This window comes from Rattus norvegicus, chromosome 7 (genome assembly GCF_036323735.1).
Source record: "Rattus norvegicus strain BN/NHsdMcwi chromosome 7, GRCr8, whole genome shotgun sequence".
Lineage (NCBI taxonomy): Eukaryota > Metazoa > Chordata > Mammalia > Rodentia > Muridae > Rattus > Rattus norvegicus.
The window spans coordinates 116,498,501-116,523,179 of NC_086025.1; the positions used below are offsets into that span (position 1 = coordinate 116,498,501).

General features: G+C 49.9%; 1 protein-coding gene across 11 annotated transcripts in view; it reads right to left on the bottom strand.

The window, feature by feature from the left end:
• Positions 1–1,035: 1,035 nt before the first annotated feature.
• Positions 1,036–24,679, bottom strand: part of Ttll1 (TTL family tubulin polyglutamylase complex subunit L1) — a 29,298-nt gene continuing 5,654 nt past the window's right edge. For 4 of the 11 annotated variants that reach the window (XM_063263932.1, XM_006242104.3, XM_063263935.1 and 1 more), the window contains 8 exons: positions 21,898–22,106; positions 20,270–20,450; positions 17,120–17,254; positions 16,421–16,529; positions 14,324–14,467; positions 10,386–10,472; positions 7,643–7,806; positions 1,036–1,550 (listed from right to left, as the gene is read on the bottom strand). In XM_063263932.1, the coding sequence (XP_063120002.1) occupies positions 1,421–1,550; positions 7,643–7,806; positions 10,386–10,472; positions 14,324–14,467; positions 16,421–16,529; positions 17,120–17,254; positions 20,270–20,450; positions 21,898–22,106 (1,159 nt within the window). In that variant the 3' untranslated portion in view covers positions 1,036–1,420. The remainder of the gene's footprint in view (positions 1,551–7,642; positions 7,807–10,385; positions 10,473–14,323; positions 14,468–16,420; positions 16,530–17,119; positions 17,255–20,269; positions 20,451–21,897; positions 22,107–24,679) is intronic. The other 7 variants (NM_001012200.2, NM_001393857.1, XM_039079601.2 and 4 more) reach the window with 5 other exon arrangements.

Sequence of the window (24,679 nt, forward strand, 5' to 3'; positions counted from 1 at the left end):
CCTGTGGGGGTTGGGGATTTAGCTCAGTGGTAGAGCGCTTGCCTAGCAAGCACAAGGCCCTGGGTTTGGTCCCCACCTCCGGAAAAAAAAAAAAAAAGAATCCCACCTGTGCAGGGCAGGCAATTGTGGTCCACACCTTCAATCCCGGCAGAGGACAGCCTGGTCTATGCAGCAAGTTCCAGGACACCCATGGTTACACAGAGAAACCCCATCTCGAAAGACTTAAAAACAAAACAAACACTTTCCTACTTGCAAGCAGGGCTTATGTAGGTGACAGCTGGTCCCTACATACTCTTCTGAGTCCCTGGTGTCCAGGGAGCTCCTTGTGAACTGCTTGTGAGGCTGCCAACAGTGCCTACAAAGCCAGATGCCTGAGTCACATCACCCTCCCTCAGGATCTGTCTGCTCACCTGCTTTGCTGTACCAGCCTTGTCTCCAAACCAAAGTGACAGAAACTGGTCCCCCAGGAGCACGGCAGCAGGGGCCTTGTAAAGATAACTGCACATCTGCTCTGACAAAACCAGAGGGACCTAAACAAAGTGGCTCCAGGAGACGCGTGACATTTAATCCTTTTGAAACACATCATGTTTGTTTGACGATTTTTTATGTGCAAAGTTTAATGGATATGAACATCTTTTAAGGAGCTGCATCATGGCTAGGCAGCGGTGGCACACGCCTTTAATCCCAGCACTCAGGAGTCAGAGGGAGGAAGATCTCTGAGTTCGAGGCCAGCCTGGTCTAAAAGTGAGTTCCAGGACAGACAGGGCTGTACATAGAAACCCTGCCTCGAAAAAACAGATAGATAGATAGATAGATAGATAGATAGATAGATAGATAGATAGATAGACAGACAGACAGACAGAAGATAGATAGATAAATAGAAGAGGAGGAAGAAGAGGAGGGAAGGAGGAGGAAGAAGAGAAACAGAAGAAACACCAGCATGCACACACTCGTGTGCACACCTGCGCACGCACACACACACACACACACACACACACACACACACACACACAAATAATAAGAATAAGTCAGATGTGGTGGCACATGACTTTAATCCCAGCACTTGGGAGGCAGAGTTCTAGAACAGCCTGGTCTACATAGCAAGTTCCAGAACAACCAGGGCTACCTACCTCAAAAATAATAAAATATCTTTTAAAAAAGGACGTTCCATCACACACCGAAGCTGCTGTTTTCATGCGCGTGTGCGAGCGTGTCCGTGTGTGTATGTGTGCACGCGAAAGTGTGTGAGCCCCAGTGACGTGGACTCCTCCACCTTGCTCTGAGTCTTTATTTACAAGGCCTGCTCAGGAAAGCACTCTATAAAAAGGAAATTCCAAAACAGGTGTTTAGCAGGGTCTGGGTGCAGTAACTGTGGGGAGGTCCAAGCGGGGGCTGGGGGGGGGGTCCTTCTCACTGCTGGTCACTTCCAGGTTGTGAGGACATTTCTTCCTGAGTCTCTCGAGCGGCCTGTTCTGGGCCCCACTGGCTGACCTGGGCGACTTCTAAGCTCTCGTTCAGCCCCGTCACCCTGGGCCAGCTCCTCGTCATACCTGAAACAGACCCCTAGAAAATCACTGGGAGATCTCGTTCAGGGGCGGCAGTGGCACAGAGGCCACCAGGCTGCTGCAGAGCAAACATGTTACTAGAAAGAGCCACCTAGCTCCAGATTCTTCCCTCTCCAGCCCACAAGCCACACAAGGCCACAGAGCCTGTGAGAGAAACCAGCCAAACTGCCACTGCCAGTCCTGCCCATCCTAGACAGATGCCATTTTATCAGGCTCCAGGCAGAATTTGGCATGGGCTCAGGGGAGCAGTGAATGGGAAACTAGTCAGCCAGCCTAGGGTAGTCAGGGAGACAGCTCTTGCCTGCAAACATGTCACAAACCCTGTTGGGTAGGGCCTAATCCCATTTCAGTCAAGGAACCAGGCGTTAGCAAGGAAAGGGCCTGGTAGAGCAGGGACTCCTCTGCCACGATGCCACTTGCTCTGCCACTCGTTCTGCCACTGTCCTCCTAAGGCCTGTTTCCAGCTGACTCCTGTACTCAAGCTTTCTCAGTGCCGAGGAGCAGCTTGGACCTCACGTCTGAAGAACCAAATACAGTCCTGGTGTCCAGCAGATTTTGTTACCCAGAATAGATCCTGCAAAGGGAACTGTCTCTCCTCACCATGGCTTCCCACCACTCTCTGGCGCCAGGTTCAGATGCGCAGAGACTGGGTTAACACTGGGCCTCCTGATTCCTTTACCCTGCAGCTGAGCTGTGAGAAGTGCATTTCTGAACACTTAAAGTTTGTTTTGAACTCCAGCTTATTTCTTTTTTTTTTTGGTTCTTTTTTTCGGAGCTGGGGACCGAACCCAGGGCCTTGCGCTTCCTAGGCAAGCGCTCTGCCACTGAGCCAAATCCCCAACCCCTCCAGCTTATTTCTTTACTGGGGCGAGGTTCATTCATTATGTAGAAGTCAAAGAACAACTTGCAGGGGTCAGCCCTCTACCACGTGGGTCCTGGGGATAGAACTTAGGCCATCAGGTTTGGTGGCAGACACCTTTACTTGCTGAGCCATCACGTTGGCCTGGCAGATGCTGTGCAGGAAGAGCTGCAGTGGGCAAGCGAGCTCCCTGGAGACAGCCCCACCATCTTGCTTAGCTGCAATGGGTGTGCTTTGCTGAAGCACCGCCCCAGAAACTGCATCCCAGGACTGATCCTTGCTACTGATGTGCTTTCTCGTGTTTGTCATGCCGTACTCCCTGTTTATATGGCTTGGTGTGAGTGGACACCGGGAGACCCTCCTGCTTATAGCGTCCTGTGATTACTTCCTGGGTCACAGCTCACCCTCTTGGGCAAATTTCAGATCAACCTGAAGACAAACTTTTGTAAATCAATGCTGTTGAGATGAATTAATGACTTTATAAAATTACTGATTTGATTCAAATAATTTTAGGAAGAAAGTTTTAGGAGATGGTTTTAGTTGCTTTGCCAGAAAGATTAAAGTTAGAATCAGGAATAGAAATATGCTCCCTTCTCATAGGATATTAAGTAAAGGCTGCATAATGAGGAATACAATGAGCTTTGTAAATTGCACAAAGAAGAGAAGTAGGCTTGTAACAGATTTGTGATCAAGGAAAAACATTCATTGTAGGTCAGGATGAGGCCAAGGATGAGTCTACAGGAGTGCACTATGATAAAGCCAGGTCACGTGAAACTGTTGCTGTGAACTTATAATGAGTTTACAGAATGAAATGCTGCTTTGAACTTACTATTGATGTCCTTCTGTGACTCCCCTTTTGTGTAACATTTTATCTGTGAGATAATTTCATAAGAACTTTTGTCTAAGTATAAAAAGGCTGAGAGAAGAAATAAAGTGTGGGGCTAGAGAAATGGCTCAGCGGTTAAGAGTAATGACTCTTCTTCCAGAGGTCCTGAGTTCAATTCCCAGCAACCACATGGTGGCTCACGATCATCTTTAAGGGGATTCGATGCCCTCTTCTGGTGTGTCTGAAGATGACCACAGAGTACTCATAAAATAAATAAATCTTTGAAAGAAAGAAAGGAAGGAAGGAAGGAAAGAGAGAGAGAGAGAGAGAAAGAAAAAGAAAGTGTGAAGTGTGGCTGTTGGGGCTCTGCTCCATCCATTAAATTATACATGTCTGTCTGTCTATATGTATGTAGACATATGTAGGTATATGTATATAAGTATGCATGTGCACTTGTGAATTGATGGAATGGTTGGGACTGGCCAGTGTGTGTGTGGGGGTGTGGGGGGGTGTACATGTGTGTATGGGGTGAATGTGTGCCTGACTTTCTTCCTTTCTTCCTTTTCCTGTTTCTGTGAAATGCTAGAAGCCATCAGCTTCTGGCCCCCAGAACAGTAAGAGAGAGTCTTTGGCTATTGTCTGATACTGTGTCCCACCTCAGTACAGACCCTGTCGGAGCTGGCCCCCAGCACTGGCCTTTAATTTTTTTTTAATTACACTGATCAATTGATTGATTGAAGGCACACATGTGCCAAGGTATAGGGGTCAGAAGGCAGGCTGTGGAAGTCAGATCTTTCCATCTACCATGTAGGTCCCAGGGATCAAACTTAGGTTGTCAAACTTGGCAGCAAGTGCCTTTACTTTTTCTGGTAGCCCTGCCTGTCATAAGACTTGCTGGGTAGACCAGGCTGGCCTTGAACTCACAGAGATCTACCTACCTCTACCTCCAGAGTGCTGGGATTAAAGGTGTGCACCATTATGTCTGGCTTCTTTCCGGTCATCTTAAAGTGTTTTCTACAGGCATGGTGGCACACACACAGTGGCCAGCCTAGTCTACAGGACAAGTTCCAGGACAGCCAGAGCTTCTAAGGTATTCCTTTGCTGCTATTTTGTCTGAGTTACACGCAGACATTTGCATTAAGCAAACAGGTACCAGGATGCTTTGCGCTGCTGCGGAAGCTGATTGTCCCTCTCTTCAGAGCTTCTGGTCCAGAGCCGGACTCTGTGGGTGGTGTGGGGTCTGCGTTAGGGCCTCCTCTGGTGGGTGAACATTCTCTGAATGATGCCTATGGTGGCAAACGGGCTGACGAGCAGGGAGCACCAGAGTTAAAAGTACTGATAGCTCTCCTCCCAGCTGAGGCCATGCTCAGTACTGGCATGGACTGTCACAACGGCGTCACATCACGTGGACAGCCTCAGCATTAGCATCACTATGGAGATGTATTTGTAGCCAGTCCCTCCAATACAAGGAAGCTGTGCAGAGAGCTCCCTCAAGGACCAGAGCTTTGGGCTATCCATCCATATACTATCACACTCTGGCTTGTACTGTGTCTGCATCACTGTCTAAGGGTGGAGTCACCCTGCCTGTCAGTCTTAGGGTTGCCCTGGTACTGGCTCAAGGTGGGGAGGGGCAGGGATGAATGGAGAAGAGGAACACACTCACAAACACACACCTGTGTGGCTCTGTGTGGCTTGAAAACAAAGTGGAGTGTGAAGCAGACACCTGGCAACAGGCTGTTCCATTCTCTCGGGGTGGCTTGCCTGTAAGGGAGCTAGTGTATAACAGCTTGAAAGGGCTCTCCTGAGGGCCTTTTCCCGTTCGGAACACCTTTACTTCTGGGATCTGACAGGTGGAATCTAGGCACTGAGTTCTGAACAGCATTTTTTGTTTTTCAAAAAAATGCTAAGAGTGTTTTCTGGTAATGTTGGACTAGAGCCAGGATGAACAAGGCTGGCCATGATCGTGACACCAAGGCCTCAAGGGACCATGTGGGTCACACAGAGCTATATTCCTGCCAGTTCCCTTCTCTCCACACTGGTGTACTCTGAAGGGATCTTTAAGTATGCATGAAATGCAATATTTCTGGCTGTGTACAGGGACAGGACAGCACACTGTGGATGTAAGCCCCACTTACCCTAGCAGCAGCAATTCCTACTGCTGCCACTAGGACCCAACCTGGAGTGACCTGGAGTATCAGGGTCAAGGAGACGCATGGGAAAGAGTTTCTAATGGCCAGCTCCAACCCAAAGCCTCTCTTCCATTAGAGGGGTGTGAGAGCGGAGCTCAGAACTAGGGGTGAGGCTCTGGCCTCTGCTTCTTAACCTACAGATGAGCATCCTGTCTGTTCTGCAAAGAGAGGGCCTCATAAGCTCCCAGTGGGCCAGCCTTCTTACTGCATCCTGATGGACTAAAGAGGGACCCACAAAGACCCTCATGGCTCTTGAACCTCACATGGGTTCTCCTCCACTGAGGGCCTCAGGACTGACCCTAAGGCTCCCACAGCACTGACATGGGTCAACTCTTGTGTTGCCCTTATTTCTCACACTGCCAACCCCAAGTGGCTCTGGACAGAACCCAGCTGCACTCTGCATTCTGGGACTCCCTGCTCATTATCAGAAACCCCCGAATCCTCTAGGAGCTCTTGACTTTCTCCCTCATCTCCCCGGTATGAAAAGCCTGGCTCTCCCTGGAGCCCTGTGGAGGGTGGACCGTTTCCTCTCTCAGACCCATGGGTCTGAAAAGGCCTTTCTAGATCCTCTCCAACCCTGCAAGCCAGATCAGCCGCTCTGATCCCTTCTGTACATCAACTCTCGTCCTTCGGGGTCTAGCCCTTGATTCCCTGGCTGTGGTCACTCTTCTGACTTCCGACGACTTTGACATCCATCCATGTTAGTGCCCATATCTTGTTCTGGTCACTGCTTGTATCCTGCACAGTATCTTGCACTAAGCTTTATTCTCTGATGTCTTGGTGAGTCCATGTGCCCTGGATCCCCGTCAGAGTGCATCTGCCTTCCCAGCACTGGCACCCGCTCCTTCTCTTGCTTTCCTTGCCAGCTCCCACCTCTACTCCCTTCCCATCCCCCTGTGGTCCCTCCCCAGGCTGCCAGAAGTTAATTACAGTCAGTGACAGTCCCTTTTGGGGCTCATGACTACCACCCTCTAAGGCCCTGAGCTCTCCGGAAGCCCCGCCCACATCTCTGTGCCCCTCCACACCACCTTCTGCAACTGTACACAGAGAGGTGGGAGGTGGCTATGCAGCGGCTCCAGGGCGCAGGCCTGGGCTCAGATCCTCCCGCTGGCGCTGGCGGTGCACCTGAGACCCGTGTGCAAGAGCGCACTTCACTAAATGTCCCCTTGTCTTTAAACTTTTTAAATTAAATGCTTATGTGTAGGACGAGGAAACATGGTGCACACCTTTAACCCCGGCACTTGAAAGGCAGAGGCAGGCGGATTTCTGGGGGGAGTTCAAGGCCAGTCTGATCCACGTAGCAAGACTCTGTCTCGAAAAACCAAACCCAAACAAACAAATGCTTATGTGCACGCGGGGGCAGTGGAATCAGCTAAAAGTACCCTTTCTTGCAACTTGTTTTTCTCACCTAACCTCTTGGCCCACAGTATACATGGCACTAGGCCAATCTTTGTGCTTTTGAGGGTGAGTGATTGAGATGGGGTTTCTCTGTGTAGCCCTGGCTGCCCTGTAACTTGCTCTGTAGACCAGGCTGGCCTCGAACTCACAGAGATCCAATCTTTGTAATGGCTGTCAGCTTCACCATGTATGAATGACTATACTTCATCAACCACTGTCTTCCTGATTACCATTACTTTATTTATACCCCACCATTCCCCCCCCCACACCACACACACACCCCGCACACGGATGCACTCGCACTCCCAACAGGTCTGTTTGTTTCTGATCTGTAAGGCAGAGCCAAACTAGTACTCGGCTCACAAGGTGCAGGGTGAAGAAATGGGCTGGAGTGCCTACAGCATCAGCCACTGACCCTAGCTCAGGGGAGCCCTGAGAGGTGAGCCCTGGGGATCACTCTTCCCTACTGGCTTCCTGAGGTATTCAGACTGTGGCCCACAGAGCTACAGAGGTAGATTTAGGGCATGAGTCCTGCACCATGTGCGCCCTGCTCCTAGCACCTCAGCAGCCTGCATAGGTGACAAGCAGTGTGGGTCACTCCCGGCCCAGCACTTGGCAAGTTAAGTATTGACTACATAGAACAGACCCAAACCACTCTTCTGTCTCCTCAACAGCTACCCCTCCCAGCATCAACGAACAGACACGCTGCCCAAGAAAAGTGAGCCCCGTTCCCTAATATCCAAAGGGCACCTCAGCGGGCCTCAGTCTAGAACGCAGGACCTCTCAGAGCCATGTGCACACTTACAGGATCTCATAGTTGCCAAGCACTTCCTTAGGGGGAGACTTGTTCCATTTGCAGTCTGGAATCTCGCCGTTAGGGACCGCAATGTTGAGGGTGTCGTTAATCAGGTTGTACTTAAGGATCCGATCATTGGCGGTGCTGGAGGTGAGAGATGGGGACGCGTTAACCTACAAGAAGAAAAACACACGTCCTTCTCTGTGGCGCTTCCTCCTGTGGAGTGAGGCGCAGGAGCCAGCATGGGTCACAGGCTCCAGGCACCTGTCATCGGTTAACACTGACACCTCACACCTGTCAAGCTCACACCTGTCGAAGCTGTCACGGTTAGCTGTCAACTTGACGTAACCCTACGGGTTGCCTGGTGGAGAACTGCATAGCTCAGACCGGCCTGTGGGTATGTCTGTAAGGTATTTCTTTATATTCTTTTCTTTACACATTTATTTGTTTATTAAATATTAATTTATTATATGTATATAATTACACTGTCACTGTCTTCAGACACCAGAAGAGGGCATCAGATCCCATTACAGATGGTTGTGAGCCACCGTGCGGATGCTGGGAATTGAACTCAGGTCCTCTGGAAGAGCAGCCAGTGCTCTTTTTTTTTGGGGGGGGGGTTCTTTTTTCGGAGCTGGGGACCGAACCCAGGGCCTTGCGCTTCCTAGGTAAGCGCTCTACCACTGAGCTAAATCTCCAGCCCCGCAGCCAGTGCTCTTAACCGCTGAGCCATCTCTCCAGCCTCCTCCCAAGTTGCTTTTGATCAATGCTTTATCGCAACAGCAGAGAAGCACAGTAGGATAGAAGTGTGGGATCTGGGGGTTGGGGATTTAGCTCAGTGGTAGAGCGCTTGCCTAGGAAGCGCAAGGCCCTGGGTTCGGTCCCCAGCTCCGAAAAAAAGAACCAAAAAAAAAAAAGTGTGGGATCGGTTTCTATTGGTGAGCTATAAATAATACCTAAAGACAGGCGCAATTGACTATTAATGCCAGCTCCAGAGAAATCTGATGCCCTCTTCTGGCCCCTGCATTCATGTGTACATCAGGCCCCTCATACAATTACAAATAAATCAAGTGTGTGTGTGTGATGTGTGTGTGTGAGAGAGAGAGAGAGAGAGAGAGAGAGAGTCCCAATTAGGATCTTAGTTCATCAAGAAAAGTGCGACGTTACTGTATTTAAGAAGCAGGAAGCCAACATCTCTAATTCTGGCCCCCTGGGAGACTGGTGCAGGAGGATCATGAGTTTAAGACCAGTTCTCAAAAGAAAAAAAGGAAGAGAGGGAGGGTGTAGGGAAGGAAATATCACATCTCCCTAGCGGCCTGACTCCAGCAGCTCAGCAGGCTTCCATTATGGAGGCAGCTTGCTGCTGATAACTTGATTACAGTGAACTCCACAGTGAGGCTCCCTCTGACTTTCCCTGCAGGGGGCCGTGTTCTGCTCTGTGCTCTTATAAGAATCCTAGGCCTCCTGGCTTGTGTGACTGAAGGGCCTGACCAGTGTGCCTCCAAATGAACTGCTGAGAGGGCAGGTGTCCAGAGTGACTGACGCCCAGGATGGAACCACACAAAGGAGGTTCCTGCGTGCTCAGGTATCTCCCATTCTAGGCTTGGTGAGGGGCCAAGACAAGGCCTCAGACAAGAGCACCAATGCCCACCTCTCTGAAAAGGCCACGAGAGTTAATCTCCAGCCTGATGGGATTTACAGTGATGTAGGAGCCTCCTCAGTGTTGGGGTGACCTTCCTCAATCTGTACGGAGGTGTCTCTCTATTTTCAGTTGTTGATTCTGTATCTGCAGAGTGCCGGGTACTGGCAGGATTCTGGTATTGACGGCCCATCACCAGGCTTTCTGCATTGTAAATGTCTGTACTTCCTCTCCTGCCTAAAGGCAATCTAAGTGATGGATCAGGTGTTGTCTTACTGATGATTGGTTGTAATAAAGGTCTGATGGCCAATAGCTGGTGCAGGAAGTAAGAGGGCGGAACTTCCGGGCAGAGAGAGTGAGTGATGCAGGGAAGGTAAGTTGAAGCCAGAGAATCAAGAGCTGAGGGCAGGAGGGAAGGGAACAGAACAGACACAACTGGAGCAGGGCAGGGAGTTAAAGAACTAGTCAGGTGGCACAGGTAAGAATAGTCAGCTAAGTTTAAATGGTAGCTGGGAGGTGGCCCCAGCAAAAGGGCTAAGCTTTAAACTACATAAGGAGACGCCGTGTTGTTATTTAAACTGCCAGTGGGATTGAAACAGTCCAGCAGTACCTCTGGGTAACTTTGGGAGTGTTTCCAGAGAAGTTTAACTTAGGAAGGAAGACCCACTCTGAATGTGGGTGACAGCATCCCACGGGTCAGGGCACTGAGCTGAAGGAAGAAAGAAGCTAGTGAAATATTAGTGTCTGTCGGCTCTGGCAGATGTGCACAGATGCCTCACACATACACCAGGCCTTTTCCACCATGAAGGATTGCAGCCTCAAACCAAATAAGCCGTCCTCCCTGAAGCTGTGTTTTTGGTTTGGTTTTTGTCGTTGTTTTGTTTGTTTGGGGTCAGGTATTTGATCGCGGTGCCAAGAAAGGACACCGGGGCTGTGGCCAGGAAAAAGCCCTGCAGTACGGTGTCGGTCTTATCATTTCTAGATCGGCCAACTCGACACCCTCTCTGCTTCGAAGGGCAGACGGAGACCCACTGCCTTAACGCGTGCTGGAGAGCAGTGAAAGCTCTCTTCTCCTGTGGTGCTGCTGGCCAAGGGGTCAGGGTTGTGTGTTACCTCGATCAGCCAGGGCTTCAGCTTGTCGTCGATGATGATGTCGTAGCCGTAGCATTCAAAGCAGTGCTTGTCGTTGTTCATCACAGGCTGCAGAGGGATGAACAGATTATAAAACCACATCCTCAGAGACCAGAGGGGCCCTCCCACACTGCTGGCTTCCTGTCACACACATGCATGCATGCACGCACGCACATGCACACGCACATGAATGTACACGCATAATACAAACACACACACACATACACAGTGCACGTCTACACATACATACGTGCGCGCGTGCACACACACATGCAAAAATACATACATACACACAATAAATACATAAACATATACAATACACACATAGTGCATGCACACACACACACGCAGGCAGGCACGCACACACACATACATACAGGCACATACACATATGCACACGCACATGCATGCACACACCAGCAAGCTGCCTCTTATGCCTCCCAGCCCTGTGTAACCAGGTGCAAACCAGATTATAAACCAATGAGAAGAGTAAGCCTATTTCCTTTCCATTTCTGGATTTCCCTTGTAATTTCCAATTCACCTAAATATACCTTCAATAACCTTTCCCTGTGTGCTGAACGAGCGACAGGTGTTGGGTGTTGGTGAGATGGCCTAGCTGGTTTTTTTTTTTTCTTCTTTTTTTTCGGAGCTGGGGACCGAACCCAGGGCCTTGCGCTTGCTAGGCAAGCACTCCACCACTGAGCTAAATCCCCAACCCCAATGGCCTAGCTGTTAAGAGCACTTCCTGCTCTTCCAGAGGACCCTAGTTCAGCTCTTGGAACCCACGTCAGACAGTTCGCAACCGTCTGCAACTCCAGCTTTGGGGCTCCATTGCTTCCAGCTTTCGTGGGTACCTGCACTCATGTGAACACCCAAAGGCAGACACATATACCTACACATAGTTAAAACAAAACAAAAAACCCTGCCTTCTTCAAAACCTTGGGAATCACTACCCAAGGAGCCAAAGAGTGGATGCCAGGCTGCAGAGGGCTCACCACAGAGCTGAGGGCCAGGAGGAAAGGCCCTTCTGCGAGGCAACTGTTCACAAGGTGGCTCTTCTCAGGGAGGAAGATGGGTGTAACCTGGGAATTCTGCATCTCTCACATCCTCCATGGTGACCTGGCACCATCCCATGTCCCCGGGCCTTGTGTCCCCAGGTCCCACATAAGTGGGTGGGTTTGTCAAGGGCTGGCTCTGTAGCTGGCTAGACCACACTGCCCTCAGATGTAAATGTATCTTTTGTTTACCAGATGTAATTGTCCTCTTAGAGTTTTACTGCTGAATAAACTCACTCTTTCTAGCTCTTTCTGAACTCTGGCTGGCCAGTTCAGCTCAGCTGCTAGCTCCAGCTGCTCTCCCAAGCTGATGCAAATTGGCTTCTTTTGGGTTCTGACTGAATTGCTCTGCTTGGAAAGACTGCCTCTGAACTCCAGGAACTGAACTGCTCTGAACTCCAGGAACTGAACTGCTCTGAACTCCAGGAACTGAACTGCTCTGAACTCAGTCGCTCTGCTCTGAACTGAGCTCAAATGCATTCAAACAAACTGAACGAAGTCACAAACGAACAAACTCTCACTCAGCTCGGCTGCACTCACTGCACTGCCTCCCCACTGACTCTGCATTGCTCCTAGATAGCTTCTCTTTCCTGCGTTACTCTTGTGAGAGTTGGGTGTGTGTAAGGGGAGGTTCTGATACTAAGGTTTTGTGCCCTAATTGGTTCTTGATTTGTCAATAAAGAGGGCTGGGAGCCAATTGCTGGGTGGAAGGTACAGGTGGGACTTCTGGGTCCCAAGAAGAAGAGGAGACGAGGGAAGGAGAGAGGAGGCGTTCCTGCCTTGTTTTGGAGGAAGATCAGGTAAGGCCTCTGGGAGAGCTAGGGCCTGTGGCCTCCTTAAGGGTGGGAGCCAAAGATGTTTGGCAGGGGCCAGGTGGGACTGAGCCACTGAGATTAAGGCAGGAGTCAAAATTAATAAATTGGTAAGGGCGCATCTTATCCAGGAGGGAGATATCTGTGCCCAGCAATTGTGCCTAGCAGGCAAGTTCTAAAGTAATAAAGCTGTCTGTGTGTCTTTTATCTTGGGACTCAAGGATCTCCTGAGTGGGCTGGTAACAAACACTAGCCCTCCTGGAGCAAAGGCAGGCAGAAAAGGAAGCTGGGTTAGGGCTGGTTGTGACCGATCCATCCAGGAGCTAAGCTGGGTAGAACAGAAGGGAGCCGGGAGGGGCTGGTAGCGCTGCAGGCTCCCGGGCAAGGCGGTAGCATGTTTAAAATTAAACACAACAGGCGCATGCTATAGGGATGACTCATTCTGTTAAATATTTTTCGGATTCGTCACTTTGGCTGCCACTCAATTAGACGTCACTTTCAAGCATGGCTGCTTCCTTTTACAAACTAATTTTCCTTAAAGGGAGATATATATATATTATTAAAGGCTTGTCTGCATTCCAGCCAGACCGCACAGACCTAGGTCTTTTGATGTGATCCCTTGCCAGAGCAGCCATATTGCTGGATTAACATCTCTCTATGCTCAGAGGAAGAACTGAGGAACTGTGGGTCCTGCAAGTGACCTCAGCAGGGGACTGGTTGCCTTCCTATTCCTGCTGGCAGAGAGGATGGGAGGCAAGGAGACTGGCTTTGGGGCGGGGGCCTTTTCCTCTCTTCTGAGCTCTGGGGTCAAGATCCCCCATTTTCTTGTGAGTTATATAGGGAAACAAACCCCAGAGACAACATCTGTGGAGTCCTGAAGACAGGGAGGGGGCGGCACAGCAATGTGTATTCCTACCTGTTGCTCAAAATTAGAAGTGCAGCTGCCTAAAAACTGCAGCCCAGTAAGCAAATCAAAGACAAGGTTAGGAACAAAGGAGGAGGCTATTCTCAGCCTTAAGTAGCCATGGAGATGACAATATTAAGCTGCCTGAGGTGAAAGCAGCTGGAACCTCCCCTCCCCCACCGGGGTTGGCTGATGCTCGTGCAAAAATACCCACCAAGGAGGGCTGATGGTGGGGAAGCAGAGGCTGGCAGATCTCTGTGAGCTTCAGACCGCCCCTGGTCTACATAACATACTCCAGGCCATCCTGGTCTACAGAGAGCACTCATGGCTAGCCTGGTTTAATAGAACAAGCTCCAGGCCAACCATGGCTACCCAGTGAGATTATGTCTCAAAATAGGGAAGGAAGGAATGGAAAAGATATGGTGTCCACACAAAGTTAACTAAGCAGGGCCTACAGGGGCTCACAGAGACGAAGCAGCAATCGAAAAACCTGCACGGGTCTGCGCTAGGTCCTCTGCACATGGCGTGGCTGCTACCTTGTTGTATTTGTGGGTCTCCTAACAGTGGGGGCAGGGGAGTGTCTCTGACTCTCACGTGCTCTTGGGACCCTTCTCCTTGGTTGCCCCATCCAGCCCTAATAGGAGGGTTTGTGCTTGATCTTACTGTATCTCCTTAGGCCTGTTCAGTTGCTGTCCCCGGGAGGCCTGCTCTTTTCTGAGGGAGAAACAGAGGAGCAGTGGATCTGGAGGAGAGGGGAGATGGGGAGGGTACTTGGAGGAGTTGTGGAAGGGGAAAGCGAAGTCAGGATGGGTCGTATGAGAAAATGAAAAAGAACGAGGGAGATGATGTCGATGGGACTCTCTCTATACTTCTGTAGCGGCGTCAAGGTCTGTGGTCCTGTCAGAGGCAGACCATGCTCATCCGGGCATTGTTGCTCCAGAAACTGGCCCCAATCCCTTCCCAAAACTGTCTGACTGACTGACGCATGGGCCGGGATGAGAGAACAGAAGCACTCTGAGCTGTGGAACACTTTCTGAGAACTGCTGGTTAGCCCAGGGGCTCTCATTGGGCTTCCAGGGCTTGCCTGCCCTGCCCTGCCCTGCCCTGCCCTGCCCAGTCCCATGCATCCCCCCTCCCCCCATCACTCACTGCCACAGCCTTGAGAGACTGCACAATGATCCAGTGTATTTCATCAAACAGTTTGCTGGTCACCTCGCGGCCTCGGGTACTCTCCAGGTAGAGACGCAGGTTGTTGACAGTCCACTTGCCACCATGGATGTGGTTGTAGTCCTCCTGGTGAGGGAGGGCACAAGGCTTTCAGGATACAGCCTGGAGGAACCCAGCCACTTGCCCTCCAATGGCCCCTGGGTATGAACAGGTACTCTGCAGCAAGACAGAGGGGCCTGCCAGGGTGGTCTGTGCCATCTATCACACACATTGTTACATGTTCAACTTCCCACTGATCTCTGGAGACAGAGGCAGGAACATCTCTGTGAGTTCCTAGCAAGTTCCATGACAGCCAAAGCAAGACTTTATCTAAAAATCAAGAAAAACAAAACAAAAACAACGCCCCCCACACACAAAACAAGAAAAACAAACAAATGAAATCCAACAATAACAACCAAAATATTAAAATGCCTCAATCTGCGATGTATAATTTGAAAGACAATTGAGAGAAAAGAGAAAGGGATTTGATGGGTTAAAGTACTTCTGGCCAGACGCCATCTTGCACAGCAAGCATGTATTGTGGTTGTGGTTTTCAGTCATCTCAAAACTTCTCATCCCACGAGTCTGCAAGAGTGGTAAGCCTCAGGCTTGGCTGGCTCTTGCTTCCCTGCCTGCTATGCCTGTCCCACCAGGCCAGCAGCAACCAGGATCCATCCTACTGGGAGAGCATAGGAGCTGTCTCAGCAAGCTCTCCCAGCACAGCACAGAGGCTCCTGGGCTTCTGTGACAGCCCGTCCCTGGTCACACTGATTCCTCTCACCAGGAGACCGGGCAGCTTTACAGTGTTCAGAGGAACATCCGTTCTTTTTCTAGTTCTAATGTGGGACAGTGTAAAACTCTCACACAAGGGTCAAGGAGTGCTTTACCATTTAAATGTGCTTCATGAGGCAACACATACACACACACACTCACACACACTCACTCACTCACATGCACTCATACACTATGATGTGTCATGGGTTAGGTGAATTGAAAACATTTTCAACCTACAGTATTTTCAATTTAAGACAGGTTTGGGGCTGGGAAAATGACTCAGCAGTTAAGAGCACTTGCTGCTCTTCCAGAGGACCTGAGTTTGGGTCCCAGCACCCATGTTGGGTGGTTCACAATCACCTGGTACATCACTTCCAGCAAATCTGATGCCCTGTTCTGGCCTCTGTGGGCACCTATAAACACCTATAGGTCTCTATAACCTATGCTCACAGACACACATGTACACATTAAAATAACAACAACAACAGAGGTGTTTAAACTGGGCCTGTTGGTGCCACTCTGTAACTCTAGCTATTCAGACATCAGGGCGGGGAGAATCACAAGTCAAGGCCCGGCTGGGCTACAGCATGAGTTCAGGGTCAGCCCAAGTAACTTAGTGAGATACCATCTCAAAATAGAAAGCAAGAGGAGGGGCTGGAGAGATGGCTCAGTGGTTAAGAGCACTGACTACTCTTCCAGAGGTCCTGAGTTCAAATCCCAGCAACCACATGGTGGCTCATAACCATCTGTAATGAGATCTGATGCCCTCTTCTGGTGTGTCTGAAGAGAGCTACAGTGTACTTATATATAATAAATAAATAAATTTTTAAAAAAAAGAAAGAAAGCAAGAGGAGGCTCAGAGGCTAGGAGTACAGGTCAGAGGTAGAGGGTTTACCCAACATGCACCAGGCTCCAAGGCCAATTTCAGCACAACAAAAGGAGGAACAAGGGTATCAGGATGTCATCCATCTCAGAGGGCCCCTTCTTTTACTAAAACAGAAAAGCACTCAGCCATCTTATCCACAGAAGCAGAAAGCTGTGGCTTGAACCCACACTCTTGTTTCTCTAAGCATCCCCACCTCTTCTCCTACCCCAAGTAGGTATTTAGGTAAAGCACCTGGGACAGCCATCTCTGCTACCCTGAGTCTCTTCTGGACCTCGGGCCACTGGGTTGTGAATGGCTCTCTCCCAGAGCTAGCCTGGTCCCCTCTTGCAAATATACATGGGAGAGAATCCCACAAAGCCAGGGAGAGAGGAGGCACTCACCCCGTGCTTCTGGATGGCTACATTGGTAAGGTGGACGAACATGTTGTCTAGCTCACTAGTGCTTGGAGTGTACTTCACTGTGCAGAAGCGGCAGAACCCAAGCTTGTACCTGGGAGGGAGGGAAGGCACTCTGAGTCACAGGCGATGCAGAAGAAAACTCACCAGTCCTGGGCAGCAGGGCGCGCATATCTAATCCCAGCACTGAGGTGTGGGAGGTGGGGTAGAGGCACAGGCAGATCTCTGGGTGTGAGGCCAGCCTGGTCTACAGAGCAAGTTCTAGGCCAGCCAGGGCTACACAGAGAAAGCCTGTCTCGAAATAACATAAATAAATAAACAATGAAAAGAAAAACTGAAAATACACCAGTCCACTCTACAGAAGAGTGAATGTTCGCTCCCGGTGCTCTGGGTTTCACTATGTAGCTCAGGCTAACCTTGAACTCTCAACCTTCTCATCTTTACCTCCCGAGTGTTGGGATTTCAGGTGTGAACACTATACCCCACTTGCTTCAATGCCCAAAAGAGCAGTCCCCTTATTTGTATGAGCTCCGGTAGCTTCTAGGCTGACTGCTCAAACAGAAGCTGCCCATCTGATACCCACCTTGAGCCAGGTGCTGGGAGTCTCCCTTGTCACTGAGTCATTAATAACACTAGAAATGACAGTACGAAGTGAGCCCCACGGAGGCAGAGTGAGACCCTTACATGTAGCAGCGCAGCGGGCGGTATGTGGAAACCAGGACATACAGACGAAGGTCAAACTTCCTCCCACCGATGAGCAGTGGATTATTGATATAGAGTGAGATCACGTACGCTTCTTTTGTGGACTGGGACACAAACCTACACACATCAGAGGAAGTCACAATTAGATTGTAGACGATACAAGGTTAAAGGCACGGCTTGCGAAGGAAGGAAGCGACAGCTTGCTGGCTGCTGTGACAGCTAGTTTCCTTCTTAAATGATTTATTTAATGTGTATGGGTGTTTCGTCTATATGTATGTCTGGCCACGTGCACACAGTGCCTGTAGAGGGACTAGACAATTGTAAGTTATCTTGTGGCTGGGAATCAAACCTGGTCCTCCGGAAAAGCAGCCAGTGTTCTTCTTTTAAAATTTATCTTTATTTTATGTGCTTTGGTGTTTTGCCTGCATGTACACATGTGAGGGTGTCAGATCTTGGAGTTACAGACCCTTGTGAGCTGCCATGTGGGTGCTGGGATTTGAACCCATGTCCTCTGCAAGAACAGTCAATTGCTCTTGACTGTTGAGTCAGCTCTCCAGCCATGGTTACCTTAAATCATTAAATTCACACAACCTAGAGTCATCTGGGAAGTGTCTCGCTTAGGCACTCTCTACATTAGTTTGACCTATGGGCGTGTCTATGGGAAACGCCTTTCTGTCTGTACACCATGTGCGGGCAGCACCCATGGATAGCAGAAGAGGTATTAGGTGCCCTGGAACTAGAGCTATTTACATACAGTGGTGTAGGATGACGTCATTATGCAGCAAGGCGGGTCCAGGATAAGGCAAAGCCTATCATTGGATGAGAAGGAAGGGTAGGTGGGGAAAAAGTCTAGGAGAGAGGGAGGGAGGGAAAGGGTGGGAGAGGGAGAGAGAGAGAAGGAAGAGGAGGAAGAAGAGGAGGAGGAGAGGAGGAGGAGGAAAAGTGGGGGATCAAAATGGAGTCTTTGGAGTCTACGGAGGAGGATGGTTCAGATTTAGGTAAACCAGTTTTATCTTGTCTAGGTGGGCGGTTTACATCTTTATCAATTGGCAATGAATTTATTATGTGGATGAATTGTGGACTGAGAATTTAATGTGTAAATCTAATTGCTAAATTACAGGTTTCTGGAACTTTGGTTTTACTGGGCTAAAGAGGACAGACGGTGTGTGAAAGAAATGGCTGAGAGGCAGTTGGAGCATATGGATCTGGTTCTGCTGCCCGTGCAGAGTGAGAACACGCAGGGCCCGCAGAACAAGATATATGTGTGTGTCAGTTGTGGTAACTACTGCCTAGGGGACCACATGGAGAGGGCGGCTAAAAGGTGGCAGAGAGCGATTAGATCCAGCTCATGGAAACTGATAGAAAAACCCTCATTTTTTTTTTATTTTTACCACAACACAGTTGTTAGTTCTGGGAACTGAATCCAGGTCCTCTGCAAGAACAGCAAGTTAACCACTGAGTAATCTCTCCAGCCCCCTATGGGGGACAATCTTAATTATGTGAAAAGACAGCCTACTGTGAGTGGCTCCATTCCCTATGCCAGGGAGCCTGAAGAAAGCTATTAAGCACAAGTAAGCAAGAGGGCGTGTACATAGTAATTTCTCTCCGATCTTGACTGCAAACGTGATGGAGATAATGTTTCAGGTTCCTGCTTCCTTCACCTCCCTGTGATGGGATGTAACTTGGAATTGAGAGATAAAAGCAACCCCTTCTTTAAGGAGTTGCCTTTGTCAGTGTGTTTCATCACAGCAACAGAAATCAAACTAAGACAGCCACTGAAATTAGACATCCATATGCAGCTGGGGGTGGGGACGGATTCCTTGGCATTCACCCAGAGGAGCTGAGAATCATCACAGAAAAAACCCTGCATAGTGATGCTTAAAGCAAGATCAGTCATGGCTGCCACGACGTGCCAGCAATCAAGGTGAATGGGTAAACTATCAGATAACAGAACTATTTATTCAGCGACGAAAAGAAATGAGTGAGTAAGCCAGATGACATAATGTACGCCAAGCCTAGGGAGGCCCTTAAAAACACACACAGCTAAGCGACAGCAGACAACCTGAAAAGGCCCCACTGTGTGACTCTAGCCAGATGACATTCTGTTTTTTTTTTTTTTTCTTTTCTTTTTTTTCGGAGCTGAGGACCGAACCCAGGGCCTTGCGCTTCCTAGGCAAGCGCTCTACCACTGAGCTAAATCCCCAACCCTGCCAGATGACATTCTGAAGAAAGGAAAACTAGGCGGGCGGTAAAAAGACCAACTGTTACTAGAGGATGGACCGGAAGAAGTGCGTGTGGGGCCGTGGGGGGTGAACAGAGGACAGCAGCCCAGTGAAACTGCTTTGTATGAACCTGTGGGGGTGGAAACACCGTCATACACTGTCCGAGTCACAGAATGACCAAACCGAGAGTGAACCCTGGCACGGATGATAAACCGTGCATGTGTGGGTATATGTATGCATGCAATTAATAATAAAAAAATAAAAACAAAAGATTTTGTTGATAAAAGTATATATGTAATTGTTGATAAAGGTAACAAGCCCCCTGCCTCTCTCGAGGTGGAGCTGGGGGGTGACAAGGGAGCCATGGAGGATGTCTTAGCTAGTAGCCATGCAAGGAGCTGCAGGATGGCCCCTGGGAACCCAGCCAAGAAGGATCCTGGGACAAAGTGTAATTAGATTGAAATGCTCTATACAAGATGTTCTATACTCTGGGGACTCCTGAAGGTAAGTCAACACAGGGTGAACTAGACTCCCCCTCCTTCTCTCCTTCCACCGCCCCCCGCAGACCACTCCAGCTCTCCCCAGGGTTCACCCTAGTGACCTGTTCTATCAGGTGCTGCTAATGTTCTTAGATCCCTCGGACACAGGATTGCAGGCCCCCAGCTCTGCAGCAGGTACCTCATTGCCACACTTGTGCCTGCCTCAAGCAGCCTGGGAACCAAGTGGTTCACTAAGCCACTGCTCAGGGCCTGTGCCACATGCCCCATGGCTTACCACGGGGACATCTGTGGCTAATTATGTGTCTTCAGCCACAAGAGCCCTGCTAGGGTGCAACATCACATGCTGGGAAAAGCCGGCACCTCACGTGCAGTTTGGGGAGGGGGCTGGGGGATGTGTGTTCTCAACTCACGAGGATGTCTTGCTATCCCGAGACCACTTTTTGATCTGTGAGAGCTTGTTGATGAGGAAGATGCCCTTTCCCTGGGCTTTGCCGCATGGCTTCATGATCCAGGTGCTGGATGGGCTCTTCCGGAATTCTTCCACAAACAGGTTGTAGTCAGCGGGGAGCATGTAGGTGACCGGAACGAAGTCTGGGGTAAAGACACACATTGCCGTAAGGGGCTACCCACCTGGGGCCAGGGCCTGGAAAACATCACCACGGTTCAGGGTTCATCAAGCACCCTGTCACCTCAACCCTGAACCTACACCACAGGACTCCTGCTATCCTATTCCTATGTGTACTAAGAAGGGACCCTGTTGAGTTGTGTGCACTGAAATACATCACCTAAACCTCAAGTAAGCTGTCCAATAGGCAGCTATCATTCCCACTTAGCAGATGGGGAAACTGAGGCCAGAGAAGTTGGTGATAAAATTCTGCCCAAGAACTGGAAAGATGGTTCCGTGATTACGAACGTTTGGCTGCTCTTGCTTAGGACCGTTTCTAGTCCCAGCATCTATTGTAGCTCACAACCATCTGACTCCAGTTCCAAGCGACCCGATGCCCTCTTCTGGTCTTCCTGGGTACTGCATGCAGGTGGTACACAGCCATACATTCGGAAAAAAAACGCCATCCCTGAGTGTGGCTCAAGAGAGTGGCGGCACTGGGCACACCTTTGTCCCTTCTAAGTTTCTCTCTCAACAGCCCCATAGTAACAAAGACTCAGGGTCTGAACCAAAATCAGCCCTACCCACCCACCTGGAGACGTCAGAGGCGAAGCAAAATCTGCCTCAACCCGCTCACCCGGCAAAACCAACCACCAATCCCTCAGAACTCCTGAAATGATTAGTTCAATGTGCTGGTTGGTTTTTATCAACTTGACACAAACCTAGACATGCCTGGGAAGAACAAATCTTAATTAAATGCCTCTATCAGACTGGCCGGTAGGGCGTTTTCTTGATTAATGATTGACAGGAGAGGGTCCCGCCCACTGTGGGCGGTGCTATTCCTGTCAGGTTGTCCTGAATCCTAGGTCTGACAAGTTGGTGCAGTCTTTAATCCCAGCACTTGGGAGGCAGAGGCGGGCAAATCTCTGTGCGTTCAAAGCCATCCAGGTCTATAGAATGAGTTCTAGGATAGCAAGGCTACACAAAGAAACCCTTTCTTGAGGAGAAAAAAAAAAGCAGGCTGAGCCAGCGACAAAAAGTGAGCCAGTAATTGGTGCTTCTCCACGGCCTCTGCTTCAGCTCCAGCCTTGAGTCCTGACTTCCCTCAGAGATGGCGTGTGACCCAAGAGTTGTTAAGCTGAAATACACCATTGCGTTTCTTCCCTAGAATGCTTTTGGACATGATTTCTTTCTTTCTTAATTTTATTTATTTAATGTAAGTACACTGTAGCTGTCTTCAGACACACCAGAAGAGGGCATCAGATCCCATTAGATGGTTGTGAGCCACCCTGGGGTTGCTGGGAATTGAACTCAGGACCTCTGGAAGAGCAGTCAGTGCTCTTAACCACTGAGCCATCTCTCCAACCCAATTTCTATCGCAGAACTAGCAATGCTCACTGACTTAGGACCCACGGCCCAAGGGAAGGCACCAACCCAGATAGAGGTATTTCCCATTCTCGTCTTTCTCCGCCAGGGGACTTCCTTCCTTCTCCAGTTCCTTCCTGTATCTCTTAATGTTCTTCACCATCAGGTCCTTGCGGGTCAGCTCATAGTGGTTGGGGAAATGGTTGACGATCTGGTCGTCTGAGAGCCTGTACCCAGTCTCTACGCTGAACACGTTGCGAATGGTCTGCACGCTCATCCTGAAACAGAAGGGACGGGGGCTCGGAGCCAGGTCTGAGTGCGTGTGTGCTCACAGCCCAGTCAGTCCCCCTGGTGTGCTCCGGTGTACTCTGTGGCTGCGGCATGGAATGGGCACTCAGGGATGATGGGCTGTGGCCAGGTGAGGGACAGAATGGCTTTGACCCTGTGCCTTGACACTTGCATCAGGTCCCAGGTAAAGACCGTTCACTGCTCACTGGCTGATGCCAGGCTCCTGGTGCACATGCTCTGTGCCTGGAAGTCTGAAGAGGGACTGGGTCCCTGGGGACTGGAGTTTCAGGTAGTTGTGAGCAGCCATGGGGGGGGGGGGTGTGCTAGGAATCCAACCCAGGTTCTCTGCAAGAGCTCTTAGGGGCTGAGCCATTCTTCCATCCCACCCCCACCTCCCATCCCCCCCCTCCCCAACCCTCCCCTCCCCCCACCCCCTCCCCTCCCCACTCCCTACCCCATCAGGCTGATTGTTAACACAGCTAACAGACAAGGTTGGGCAGAGCCTCTCAGAAGCTAACAGCAGGAAATTAATTTCTGCCCAAATTCAGAGAAAGCATCTGAACACGAATATCGACGTGGTGACCTGAGGCCCCCAAGTCGGCCAGCAAATTTTATTCTAGGGCTCTCACAGAGAGGGCTCAGGAGGAGAGATAGCGGGTTCTACCTTTCTTGTGTTCTTTGTTTTTGTTTTTTTCAAGACAGGGTTTCTCTGTGTTGCCCTCACTGTCCTAGAACTCCCTCTGTAGACCAGGCTGGCATCCAACTTACAGAGATGCACCTGCCTCTGCATCCTGCCACCACGTCCCACCGAAAATGGGTGCCATCTGATCCTACGGTGAAGCCACTGTCCCCATAAACCTCACAGAGGGACAGGGAGGACGAAGGAAGGAAGGATGGCCGGCACCCATGAGGGAACCTCTGAAGAGACAAAGGAGGCCATAGGCTCTCTGTGGACTCTGTCCTCCTCCATGCTCCCCCACACAATAGAGCACGCTGAAGTAACCGACTCCATGATGACCGAAACGGAGCGCCTTTTAAAATGTCTGATCATGCTCACTCTCTCTTCTGATCTTCCTCTCTCCTTCCTCCTTTCTCTCTCTTCCTCTCTTCCTCTCCTGGCTTGACACGATAACCTCTGTGTGTGTGTGTGTGTGTGTGTGTGTGTGTGTGTGTGTGTAAAAAATAAAATAAATAAAATAAAATAAAATGTCTGATCATGAGAAGGTCAGCCACACAGACCCACTGAACCTCAGGGCTCAGCTTTCACAGATGACAGCATGGGACCTGACCCCCATCTCTCTCCCCATAGAGTGGACTTCTTTGTAAGAAATTCCCAGACAGGGTTTCCCTTTGCCCAAAATATTTCCATTTAACATTCCCTAGCAGTTAAGGGCCCCTCTTTTGTTTATTTTACTTTAAAAATGTTTAAGCATGTTTGTCAATGTGTGTATTTGGATCTGTGTGGGCACTCGTGTGAAAATTACGAGGGCCTGGGTTCGGATCCGCAGTGTCCACATAAAAGCCAGGTGTGGCAGTGCTCGCCTGTGGGCTAGCACCAAGGCGGCAGAGAGAGGTGGGGCCCTGCAGTGTGCTGGACAGTTCAGAGAGTCTGGCAGGATCTCTGAGCTTCAGTTTCAGTGAGAGGCTCTGCCTTAAAAGCTACAGTGGAGAGCGATAGAGAAAGACACCACATATCAATCTCTGGCCTCCATGTGCATTCACAGAGACACATGGAAACCCAAACACAAATACACATGAACACACACACACACACACACACGATTGGCAACATGGTGTATGCCTTTAATTCCAGCAGCTGCACAGTGAGACCATGTCTTTGAAAAAAGCTCTAAAGCCTTTTGTGGTCGTACACACCTACAGCCTTCGGCTATCTGGAGGCTGAGGTAGAACTAGATGAATCCAGAAGTTGAATGTAAGGCTGGGTAAAATCATAAGATCCCTAATACCTCCCTTCCAAAAGGTAAAATAAAAAGAGCTCCAAAACACTTCTTATCTGAGCAAGGAAGATACTCCATGCTCTCCACTGGAACTGTGGGTCTAATGAGTGAGCTGTCACCTGCCAGCCCCACCTCGTCACTGCTCAGTCCAGCCCTCCCTCTCAGGGCTCAGCGGGAGGAAGAAGTACTTGCTTAGTGCCTCACTTTTCTATCTCTGTAACAAACCACAGTAACCATGGCGATTCATAAGACAAAGCATTCAGCTGGGGACTCACGGTCCCAGAGGGTTAGAATGCTCAGCCATCATGGCAGGCAGGCAGGCACGGTGCTGGAGCAGTAGCTGAGAGAGCTCACATCTGAATCACAAGCATGAGACAAAGAGAGACAGAGACAGAGACAGCGAGCTAACTGGACTCTGGCTTTCGCCACGCCAGCCAAAGAGGAAGAACAAAGACGCCAGACAGTTGGCCAAGAGAAATCGGAGACCCAGCAAACACATCTCAGGGAAAGGCCTAAATGAAGTGGTTCAAGGTTTAGGCCAAGCTCAATAACCTGGTCCTGACAGACAGAGCTGCAAGTGGTTACTGGGAATTGAACTCAGGACC